The sequence below is a fragment of the Abrus precatorius genome, unplaced genomic scaffold (genome assembly GCF_003935025.1).
Source record: "Abrus precatorius isolate BTA unplaced genomic scaffold, Abrus_2018 Scaffold4, whole genome shotgun sequence".
Classification (NCBI taxonomy): Eukaryota; Viridiplantae; Streptophyta; class Magnoliopsida; order Fabales; family Fabaceae; genus Abrus; species Abrus precatorius.
The window spans coordinates 2,676,671-2,688,830 of NW_020874384.1; the positions used below are offsets into that span (position 1 = coordinate 2,676,671).

At 28.6% G+C, this 12,160-nt stretch overlaps 1 protein-coding gene and 1 non-coding gene across 5 annotated transcripts; one reads left to right on the forward strand and one right to left on the reverse strand.

Annotated features, from left to right (window-relative positions):
• Positions 1-62: 62 nt before the first annotated feature.
• Positions 63-4,510, reverse strand: LOC113864768 (transcription termination factor MTERF2, chloroplastic). 4 transcript variants are annotated; one of them, XR_003504916.1, is made up of 7 exons: positions 3,670-4,503; positions 3,081-3,489; positions 2,626-2,841; positions 2,256-2,363; positions 1,543-1,817; positions 901-1,441; positions 63-560 (listed from the first exon to the last, which is right to left on the reverse strand). XR_003504916.1 is itself a non-coding variant. In XM_027498852.1 (6 exons), the coding sequence occupies exons 1-6, from the start codon at positions 4,317-4,319 to the stop codon at positions 1,198-1,200; spliced, it is 1,902 nt and encodes a 633-aa protein (XP_027354653.1). In that variant the 5' UTR covers positions 4,320-4,510; the 3' UTR covers positions 755-1,197. The 4 variants fall into 4 exon arrangements, 2 of the variants coding, with proteins under 2 accessions (XP_027354653.1, XP_027354654.1); XR_003504917.1 differs by having other exon boundaries at positions 334-563; XM_027498852.1 differs by lacking the exon at positions 63-560 and having other exon boundaries at positions 755-1,441; positions 3,670-4,510.
• Positions 4,511-5,931: 1,421 nt separating this feature from the next.
• Positions 5,932-6,003, forward strand: TRNAQ-CUG. The gene has a single exon. It is a non-coding gene; the product is annotated as a tRNA-Gln (tRNA).
• The last annotated feature ends 6,157 nt before the right edge of the window (positions 6,004-12,160 follow it).

Genomic DNA, 12,160 nt, shown 5'->3' on the forward strand with positions numbered 1-12,160 from the left:
GTGGCACTGCCTATTCGGGTATTGCATACTAATTACTCATCTATTTTGCATAGGAAAATGAGGAACTTCACTCATTCATATTATATTAAACACTAGTCTTTTTCTTACACAACTTGAAATAATCCATAATTAATAAAATAACTTAAATATAGATTAAAATTATTAAGATTTAAAGGATATTTTTACAAACTATCTTTAGGTCAGCATAACTTAGTGAAGTGCCTTCAGATTGAGGAGTGTCCCTAAAATCGGTGGTGGGACCATGGTCATCCGCAAATAATTTTACTATAGATCATGGGTTTCCATATAAAAAAAAGTGATGAAAATTGTGTCATGTAAGAGCTTTTTTGCTGGTTACGACAGAAATGTAGAGCAAGATAGATTTAAACGGCTTTCACAAATTGTTTGAGTGTTGACCTTCTGAAGAAGGGTCAAGTTTTGCGTTCTGCCAGTAGAGACAACTCGCAGCCAAGAATTTTGTTACACAATCATGTCAGATAACTCTGCTTACAAGTTTAGACACAGATTATTCAGTTGAACAGTCAAATTTTCTCCTGCTCCTGCTGGTGGAAATAATACTTTAGTCCCAACAATCAGGTAAAAAAATAAGATAAAAGCGTGTTTAGATACACAGTTTAATTAATCACTTATCTAATAATTTTTTTAATATGATGGCTGATTTCATAACTTTAACCATAGAATTTATTAAGATAAACGGAAACTTATTTTAATAAACTATACTAAAAAAATTGTTGAAATAAGTTTAAAAAATTTATAAAAATTGTAAGTTAATTCTATAAGTTGTCCAAAAACTCTTCTAAACAAAATAAAGAAAGAACATGTAACAAAAGTTATCACAATAAGTAGAACGTGTACATATTGTAGTGTATGAACATATACCTCAAAGTCAAACCATCCTAGAAAATAATTGCAAGGAGTACACAAATCACGTCTCCACAACGCAAACATGATCCGCACTCCAAAGTGTTAAGTTTAGTTGTCTCACTCTGCAGCAATTCTGCTTTTACCAGTGAGGCAGCACTTGACATTTTTGCAGGCTTTTTTGTTTACTATGACACAGGAGCTTCGCTTCCTCCACCAATTCATTAAGATGTTTCAGCACTGTGCTGGCTGTTTGTTATAAAGTCATTTCGCACTGCAACCTTTCTCGCCGGACTTGATCTAGTGAGAAAAGTCTTAGTTGCTGTTGTTTGCGTCTCGCGTAGTAATATCCCTAGTAACAACAGAATGATGCTGAGTAGTATCCTCATTCATGACAGCAGATTCAAATCTTTGGCGCTTTTTAATTATGGACTTGACCATTTTGTTGAATTCTTCATTAGAGCTAGCCAACATGTATCTCAGCTTAACATTAATCTGGTTCTCCACTAGAACCTTGTGTCTTGGGATAATTCGACCATCAAGAGAATAGCTGAAAAACCTGATAACAGTGAGGCCATGAATAATTGAGGACAACCAAGCAATGGGATAAGAAAACAGCAAGAATCAAACAACTATGATCAAATTATCATTCCATGATACCTTGGAAACTCAATGATATCTTCCAAAGGCCGGACCATGGTTTTTCGCAAATAACTATATTTGGGACGAAGAACATCTATATTATATCTGAGAAGCATCGGAAAATCAGCAATCATCTCCCCCAATTGCTTAAGACGTATGCCAAGAGACAAAAAATATTTTACATTTACTTCAAGCTTATGTACTATGTGGCACCCCAAGAGCTCAGGTCCAAGAGCTATGACCTTGCCAATGTCTTTCTCACTGACTCCAGCTTTGGTCATTAAGAATATAACCTATACAATATTCAAATTTCAGTGGATGAGTCAATTGATGCCTTTAGATGAGCCAGTTTATTGACATATAATTATTGTGAATAACTTATTATGTCTATGCACCAATTACTCCAACATGAAGGACTAGTTGAACTTGATGCACAAATTACAATTCCTAATTCATGATTTCTGGATCTGGTTTTATGCACATGAAGGCATGAGATTGGTTACAGATAATTATAATTTTATAACTGCATAAGAATACATTCAAATTGATAGAGCGGCCCCAATCATCTTATCTGGTGTTCCTGAACAAAATATGGTTCAAATATTAAAAACAACTTCTTTTTTTCTTTTTCTTTTTCAAATATTGAAAAAAAGGACTATTGTAGAAGTGAGGCATTGGAAAAAATAACTTCATGGTGGCAACTTCCATAGTTGCAGAAGATAAGGACAAACCACAGGTCTAATCTTCTTGTGCAGGCTGTAAGTAAGTAGAGTAGGAAACTTCACAAGCATGTTGCCAATTGCATCATTTCGAACCCCAATGTCCTGTAAAAACTTTACCTTCATAATAAAATGGGTAACTATTGTCAGTACTAACATCAGGAAACAAGAGAGAAATCATTGGAAATTTTATTTCTGAATCTACTACACTTTTATAAAAAGAATAATTAACATCCAGATCTCATGAGCTGGAGGAATGAAAATATTAACAACATAATGGAACTCCTGTATGAAGTACCACTACTAAATTGTACCATCCGCCACCTTAATCTCAAGTCTTACTCAACTGATAAAAGAAAAGTTAAAATCAGAGTTCACATACCTTTGGCACAATAGTCATCTGCAAGTCAATACAAAAGACCATTGGTTTAATGGTAAGCATTCTCCTCATACCATCTCGAGTAATCCCATAATAGTACAGATACTTAACAAGAGGTTTCCATTGTTCATCAATGCTGCACGCCATCAATTGTGGCCTAAATGCGAGCAATTTGCCAACATCCTTACGTTGAAGCCCAAATTCTTTTAAGTAATTAACCTGAAAATTGCAACTGCATTATCATACCTTATGTATATATATATGGGTTTAGGTTTTAACATCAAACAATGATCAGCATGCAAATCAAAGTAAACTTTGTATCTTTAAACCTTTAGCTCCTTTTTGTTTGATTTGAATAATATTAAAACTGAATAAACCAGTAAAGTATGAGAGAAAGAGAATAAGGATATATTGCAAGATGGCTTTAGTACTTTACAGTATGTTAAAATTTAATGTACCTTTAGGTTCATTTCCTCCAAAGAATAGTAACCAAGTACTTTCGGAAAATCAAAAACCATAGTGCCAAAATCCTTCTCATTTAAACCCATATCTAGGTAGAACTGCACACGAATCTTCACTTCTTCTAAGGTGTAAGACAATAATTGAGGACATCGACTTATAACATAACCCATCCAATCCCTCCTGACTCCATTGGACTCTAAATACCGAACAATTTCATCCAGCTCTTCATGACTGCACTGCAAAATATTATCTCCAGCATTCAACATTACAACCCCGAGAAACTCGCCTTTCACATGAACCGACTTCAACCACTCAACAAAACTCCTTATGGACTCGAGTTTTCCTCTTGACATCACAATGAGCTTTGCTATCCGAGGATATGATATTGCATGATGTTTCAACCATCTGGAGAATTGAATAAAGACAATCAAATACAAGAAGTAGAAATTTAATTCCACACAGAACAACACATTACAAAAAACCAAGAAGAATGATCATCCCACCAAGCACACAAGTTAGTTTCCACAGGAGCAACAGAACAAACAGCTAATAAACAACTGCAAAGGGTAACAACTGGTAGCATACCTGATAAGTGGCACAACTTGAGAATCATCAATAACCGTTTTGGCACGTAAATTAAAGGTGGAGCTGGAATATTGAGGCAATCTTTTCAGGTTAGCAGCTTCAATCATGATGTGATCAATAAAAGCAGGTATCCTGTTAACCACATTGGTAGTGTAGGTGATTCCAAACTTTCCCTTTCGCAGGGCTTCCTTGAAAACCTCCTCAGTGACCTTCCTACGAATCTCAAGAGCGCGCATTAACATCTCTTCATCCTCTTTATCGTGATTGTTAGCACTTGATTGAAACAGAGTGCGAAGAGGGGGCAGAGAAGAACCCACATCGGTGTCACTTGGGGACTGAGCATAGATGGAGCCAGGGAACTGAGGGGTCCTTTTCCTGACAAGGGAAAGTTCCAAAACCTTAACTTTTTCTTCATGGGGCATTGGGTCTTGAAGCTCACTGGGTTTGGGATTTTCAACCCCATCTTTATGGGAAATATGGTGAAGGAGAAAGGATGTGGATTTGGAATTGTGTTTGCGGAGAATGGCGTGTTGTTGTTCGTTTGGGACATTTGGGTTCTGACACTTGACAACGGTGGATGTTGTTGGGTTTTGGAGGATGACAGAAGAGCAGGGAAGGTGAAGGTTGTATTTTTGACATGAAAAGAGCATTTATTTCTTCTTCTTCTTCTTCTTCTTCTTCTCTATAATTTCTCTATTTGTTGGATCAAGGTGGAGGCTGAAGATGAAGATGGTGGTAGGAATTGGCAAATGGCAATGGATAAGAGTTAATTGTTGCCACTCTTCACTTCCGATATTTCGTTTGTAGTTACAGGTTAAGGTTACGGAAGAACACCCACTCTCGCTTGGATACATATCCAATGCCGCGTAAAATTAAGTCTCAGATATTTTTAGCCAACAAAAAATAAAAGATGGATGAACTTTCATCTCATTTTTTCCTGTAATCACCACTTTTGTACGTAATTTTGTAACTCTTTTAAATTTCATCATTAATTTTATAAAACTTTTACTTTAATTTCATTGTATTTAAATATATTTTAAATTTTTCATTAAAGTTATTTTAATATTAATACAAATTAACAAACTTATTTATATAATATTCTAAATTTCAATTTCACTTATCACACTTTAAAAAATATTGAGTGTGATTATTAAGATTTATATTTTATTTTATTTTCTTATAAATATTGTTGTATTTTCCTTTATTTCTCTTGGATATGAACTTATATTCATTGTTTAATTTTATTATGACTCAATTTGGTTAAATGCTATTAATGTATTTTTTAATATAATATTTTTGAGGCATTTATAAGTATTATTAGTTAAAAATTATTAACAATTATAAAAGTATGAGAAAGATAAATTAATTTATAAATGAGAAATAGTGAAATTTATATAATTTTTGTAATTTTCAAAAATTTTAATCAAAAGTTAAAAGTGTTTTAAAGAATGTGTTGTTAATATTTTTTTAAATTATAAATAAATTTTATAAAATTTATTAAAATTTATCTCATAACTGACACAATTAAACAAACTTTTAAAAAATTTAAATGAAAGAATTTTAAAAAAAATTATAGATGAATAAATTGTTTCTAACTTTTAACATAATTGTCATTCATATTTTTATAATAATTTTTTAAAATTTACTCGAGCTTAAATTAATTAAAACTTAATGATGTAGAAAGAAGTTTATCATATCATAGAAACTATTTTGTTAATTGTGTATTGTTATATGGATTAATGTAATAAATTTTTCAACAATTCTATAAACTAAAACAATGTATTTACTAAGTTAAGAATGAAACTTAAAAAGGATTACAAAATTAGACTAAAATAGTGATTTGTTTTAAATTTATAGCTTACTTTATTTGTAGGTTTTAATATAGTCTTAACACATTTGTGATAAACATTACCTATTTAATACCTTTAAGTAAAATATTGATTAAATACTTGGCAACTTAACTTTACAAAAGAAATTTACTTTAATTTTTAAAATTTTAAAATAACTCATTTTAATTACTTTTTATATCTTTTTAAATACTTATAACTTAAGAAATTAAAATATGCATTTACTTATGAAAAACAGTATTTTGATTTTGGAAATATTTGATTTAAATTTAAGTAAAACACATTTTAATATTAAACCTGTTGAAAACTGTTAAGAAATACAACATGATAAACAAAGAATCGTATTTACAATATATATATTTATTATCTGCAATAAATAAAAAAAGTACATAGTAATATTGCCTTTTAACATCAAGGTCCCATGGTCTAGTGGTCAGGACATTGGACTCTGAATCCAGTAACCCGAGTTCAAATCTCGGTGGGACCTTATCTTGTTTTTGCTGTTTCTTTTAATGACATGTAGAGTCGTCCACCTTTCTCACTACCCTATTTGAATTTGAATTGGATTTTTTTATAAATTCTTTTTTTGCTTATGTTTTGATGAAATGTAGATTATTTAACCTGTTTAACTGGAAAATGTTTTGTGAACATTTCAACACGTAAGAGGATATTTAAATCTTTTTTACATTTTTAAGTGTGCATACAAGACGAGTAAAGAGAAAAAAATACAAATAAATGCAAAAAAAAATAAAAATAAAATAAATAAAATGGTACAGGCATTTAAAATCATTGTTTAAATGGTAAAACCCATTTAAATTTGATGAGAGCTTTGTATAAAAACTGTAAAAATATATTCAAGTTGGTCGTTTTAAGTATATTTTATGTTTATTATCAGTTTTGAAAAAGAAAAATGGTTGTTTTGATTATGGAAAACTTTTAATTTCACACGATTATTCAAATATTGTAATTACAATACAGTATAAATAGTATAACATATTTTAGGCTGACCCTTTTTTTTTTATGATAACAACAAAAATGATATGAATCTATAAATTTGATCATTAAAATGTATATCACAATCTAGACAATGATGAAAAAAATAATTAATTATAAGTGAAAATTTTGTGTATTGTTTCTATACAAAATATTCAGTTAAAATGTTCATAATTTACTATCTCGTCCTTATTGCTCTCGGTGTTAAGGGTGACAATGAGTAGGGTATGGGTAGGGTACTACAGTACCCATTCCCATATCTGCGTTTTTTAAAAATACTCGTACCTAGCCCCATACTCGCGTGGGTATGAACATTAATCCCTGTACCCATGCTTTCTGGGTATCTGCATACCCGTCTTGTACCCATTACCCGCGCTTGTTTGAGAAAAAATATTTATAAAGAAAAATATGTTTATATAATTTTACATAAGTAGCATAATAATACAAAAATTCAATATGTAGTTGCTGAACAAGGTACAAACATAGATAAAAAATAAATATTCAAAGATCATAAATGTTAAATGTATCTTAATATAATAATTTTTTAAACTAAAATTCTTAGAAACAATAAGCAAAACTAAACACACAAGTTATTTGTCAGTGATAATCCTATATTGTGTGAGATTTGATTGATTAGTAATGTCAGAGCGATAACGAAATAGATCTGTACAATAGTTGTCCATTCATGTGTGATTACTTGGTAACCTTTTGTGACGACATTGACAACTAACTCTAATGAATAACGTTTCATAGTTGTTAAGTTTTAGTGAGACAGATATTGAGAATGAGAATAAAGTTAAAGTAGAGAAGTTCAATACTAACAACAAAAAGTTGATATATAAAATATTTTTTTTAACTTTTGAATTTGAAATTGTAAGAAAAATAATAGATTTAATTAAAATAATATAATATAATTAGTATATATATATATATATATATATATATTAATACTAGTATTTTTAACTCATATATTATACGAAAGTATTTTATAAAAAATATAAATTTTTAAAAAATTATACTTTTTTATCTGAAAAAATTTAACAAATAAAAATTAACAATACTTTTTTATATTTATATCTTTTCAAAAACTTCTTTGAATGTGAATAAATAATAAAAATAATATTATTTAGATTCAATAAATTATAGTTGTGCTTGTAATACATATGTTACATAGAAAAATATTATTTTAAATTAAAATATAAAAAATAAAATTAAAATATTATTAATAAATAATAAGTTTACGATAATAGTAGGTGATTGTAAAATTTATAATATATTTATTATTTATTATTCATTTTATGATTTAAACATCAATATGATTTTATTAACAAAAATATTTGTGTAAAAAATATTTTATGTGTGTCATATATAAATAATATTTTAAAAAAAGTCAATCTCATATTAACTATGTATTAAATTGTATTAGCTTAATTAAATGATATAAAATAGTAAATAAATTTTTCTATTAAAAATATAAACTAAAATAAATTTTTTAGTTTACTTTATTATTAAATATATTTTTATATTAATCTTATATAACTTCACATAAGTAATATAATAATATAAAAATTCAATGTATAATTGTAGAATAAAGTTCAAGCATATATATATATATATATATATATATATATATATATATGTATGCGGGTATGGGGCCGGGTAGGTACTTAGATACCCATACCTACACCCATACCCATACCCGTATAGCGGGTAAATACTTTACCCATTATAGATAAATTTTGCGGGTGTCTATCGAGTACTTTATCCGTTGCTATCCCTACTTGGTGTCTATCTACTAAATTTGTGTCCAAGACCACTAAAAAGGAAAATACAATAAGCTTTTGGAAAGCAACAAGTTCAAGTTGTTTGAATGCAATGTTGGCCCCATTATACACCATGTGTTGGAGATAACAGGTATGCCCAACATTCAGTTTCTATAAATAAAATGGTGTTTATTATTTTATTATCATATTCATTATTTAATTAATATGGTAAAGTTGTTACGTAAAATTATAGACTTATTACTATAACATAGATTATAATAATAATAAATAAGTATTCATAATTTTAATTTAAATTACTTTTTATTAAAAGATTGTTGAAGATAGAACATCATTAATGATACATCTTTTATTGGACAAAGATGAACTTTTCTCATTTTTCAAATTACATATATAATATATAAGGATATGATCACTTAACTAACTTAGAGAAAAATTCATAATGATTAATATTATATTTAAATTATCAATATAGAGTTTTGATGAAGAAATAAAATAATTTTTTCTTTGACATTAGATTATCACAATAATTAATAAATTATTTATTATACTTTAATTTTAGACACTTAACTTTATAAGGTATTAGTTGAATAGTTATTAGATATAATTAAATTATAGTATAATTAATGATTAATTGAGAATGAATCTATCAACTTTTGGTATTGAGTTTAAGCTCTACAATAAGATGAAGAAATTGGCTAAAACAATTGGATCAATGGGAAAATGAGTTTTTTAGGCTATTTACTACACATTAATTTATTGGAGTTTGACAATAATACCGCATTGTACAGTTAACTTAGAGTTATATAGATGGAGAAAATATTACGTTAATTGTTTTAGTAGTATTTAAAATTAAAAAAAATATTATTTCATGTTATCTAGGTCTTTAAGAGTATTTCTAGACGCTAACATTGATTAATAAATTAATATTATTATTTTATTATTAACTTAGTATTTAACTTGGTCACACACTAACTATTGTTTTAATATTTATAAAAGAATTATTTTTTATTTGATAACTAAATTAAAAAAATTTAATTTTATCAAATAAATATTACTTATTTTCAGTAAAAATATATAATATTTTTTACTAGCATAAACAATATAAATATAATTATTTTAAATTATTTTACCTTTTATTCTTACAAATCCTCCTATTTAATAAACAAAGTATTCAATATGTTTTACGTTTTCAATATAATAATAAATAAATAATTTTATTTAATATTTACTTTATAAAATAGTAGGAAGGTTATCAGAAAATTCTCATGAGATGTAGCAAATCTCATATAAATAATATGTGAAATATTATACTTAGAACAAAGTAACAAGATAAATTGATTTATGATAAATAACTAAATTTATTCTAAATGTCGAAAATGCAACCACGTTGATAAAAATAATTGAATTGGAATAGAACAAAGTAAAAATTGAATTGGTCAATAGCCTATGACAAGAAGGAGAGAAAAAAACATGTTACAACTAGATATAGCATAAGGTAAGCCAACTGAAATTTTTTTGAGCGTGCGCGTGTTTTTTATTTTAACGTGAAAAGTTATAATATTTTGCTCTATATATTTAGCAAGCTACAGAACAAAATAATTTTCTCCTTTTTTAATCTTATATTTTATTAGTAAAATTTTTATAGTCGGTTAACAATAAAGATTAATCTCAACATGAATACACGTACTTCTTTCATGTTTTGAAGAAAAAAAAATTTAAATTTTTAAGACTACTGGATAAGTTTTTTATTCTTCCTCCACTATTTTTGTCATTTATTATGTATAATTTAAACATAAATAGATAATTTTTTCTGTGTTTCGAACACCATTTATCATTCATCATGCACCCTTCAATTCCAATACTAATGCCGAGAAGCAACAAGAACACGTGGTATAAGTGACCAACAATTTGAAAACGGAAAGCATACCGTAATATTACCATCTTCTGGTCAAACTTATGAGTAATATTCATACTGGGGTTCAAGAAGGAAAAAGGAAAGTAAAAGAATTTTATAAAAAGTGAGAATATCACTTGTACCATTAGTGAATAAATTTATTTAAATTGAATATAAATAGTAACACAAAATTTAATTTATGATTCTAATTAAATTCATTTTAAATGCTGAAATTGCAGCCACATTGATATTAACAATTCACTTGTTCAATGACTTGTTATAAGAGGAAAAAAAAACGATATTACAATTATATACAGTAACATCAGATAAAAGATACGAATTATTCCAAGTTTGTGTGAGAACTAGATATTTAATTTTTAGTTAAATAAATTTTAAAAAATATTTAAAAATTACATAAATTCTTTTACGTGTTTCATTCTTCTTCCACTGTTGCTTCTCATCATAGCTTCTAGGGTAGTCTTGTTGTTGGCTATGTGTGTGCCCCCAACGCGCTGGTTGTAGCCATACTCATGAAATACCGACATCAAAGTTGTGTTTATTGGTTGGAGAACATTTAGGGGTCTACAAATTCTTGAACCTAAAGGTGATGGGTGGTGTTGTAGGTGCAACAGAATCCACGATCTTGGCAAAAGCACAAGACTTCATGGAAAACACACCACCTCGTGAGAGTGATGAAATATGGGTTCTTTGAGTGGTTGGACAAGAAGAACATTGGAGGGAAACCGTGAGATAAGGACGTCATAGTTGTGTTTATGTTGTTGTATTCTTAACTCTCAGATTGAGACATGTTGGAAATTTTGGAGTAGCAACGCATGATTGAACGCCGAAGTGCGAGGGAGAGGATGATTTGCTTAAGCGAATTAAAATTGTATAAGCGAATCTTTCATGATTTCTCATTTTTTTCTACGATTTGTTTAAATGAATTTTATGTATTTTTTTTATTTTTTAAAAATTTAATTTGTTTAAACGAAAAATACCATACGTTGAGTTCTCACATAAATGAAAAGAATGCAGATCTTAAAGTAACAGATTTTTTTTGAATGATTGCATGTGTTTTGCATTTGTTGCGAATGGTTATAATATTTATATATATTAAACAAGTTATTTGCGTGAGATACTGATTACTAAACATAAAAAAATAATTTTGTTCCTTTTTCACCTACATTGGGTTAGTAAAATTTTTACGGTCAAGGAGTTAACCACAAAAATTAATTTCAACATGAATATCCATGGTTCTTTTATATTTTTGTTGGAAATTGTACGTGTAATAGTTCCGTACCTAGCAACTCCAACAAACGTAACAAGGGCTCTAATGATGCAATCAATCACACCAAAGAAACCTCACACATGTATAAACATACTCAAGAAATTTTCAAAGAACGGGAGAAGTTCTCTTTAACTATTCAACATAGTCTATGTTTCATTAATAAATAATGAGAGAATATATACAGCATGTGTAGTTCAGTGCTAACTAATAGTTTTAACTGAACTGAAATTAACAAATCTCCACCTTGGTTCTGAGAAAGAACAAGAGGTACTGGACAAGTGCTTCCATTAGCTACTGGACAACTGCACTACTCTATCTGAACGAGAACCGACACCAACTCTAGACGAAACTTGATGCTCTCCTTAGATGAAAAAACTGATCAACAAGTCTATTTCAGACTTAATCTCCAACCACTTGAATCAGGTCCAAACAATGATAGAACTTATTGTTGGACTTTCTATCAAACAATAATTGTGCCTAACCACATGTTATTATTCATATAAAATAAAAATTACAGCACAATCATAGATTTTCTTATGAATCTATACCCCAATTCACGATGAAAATAGAATGCGGAAGCGTACCTGAATTTGTCATTAAGAATGATGAAGGTTATAAGATTGACAACAGATATTTGATCTTCCAAATGTAGAGCACCTTAGATTTCCTTTTGGATCGGGGATGA

Coding starts and splice junctions, on each gene's coding strand:
- LOC113864768 (XM_027498852.1), bottom strand. CDS start 4,319: ATGCTCTTTTCATGTCAAAAATACAACCTTCACCTTCCCTGCTCTTCT. Junction 3,490..3,669: donor CAAGTTGTGCCACTTATCAG/GTATGCTACCAG, acceptor TCAATTCTCCAG/ATGGTTGAAACATCATGCAA. Junction 1,818..2,255: donor ACAAGAAGATTAGACCTGTG/GTTTGTCCTTAT, acceptor AATATTGTATAG/GTTATATTCTTAATGACCAA.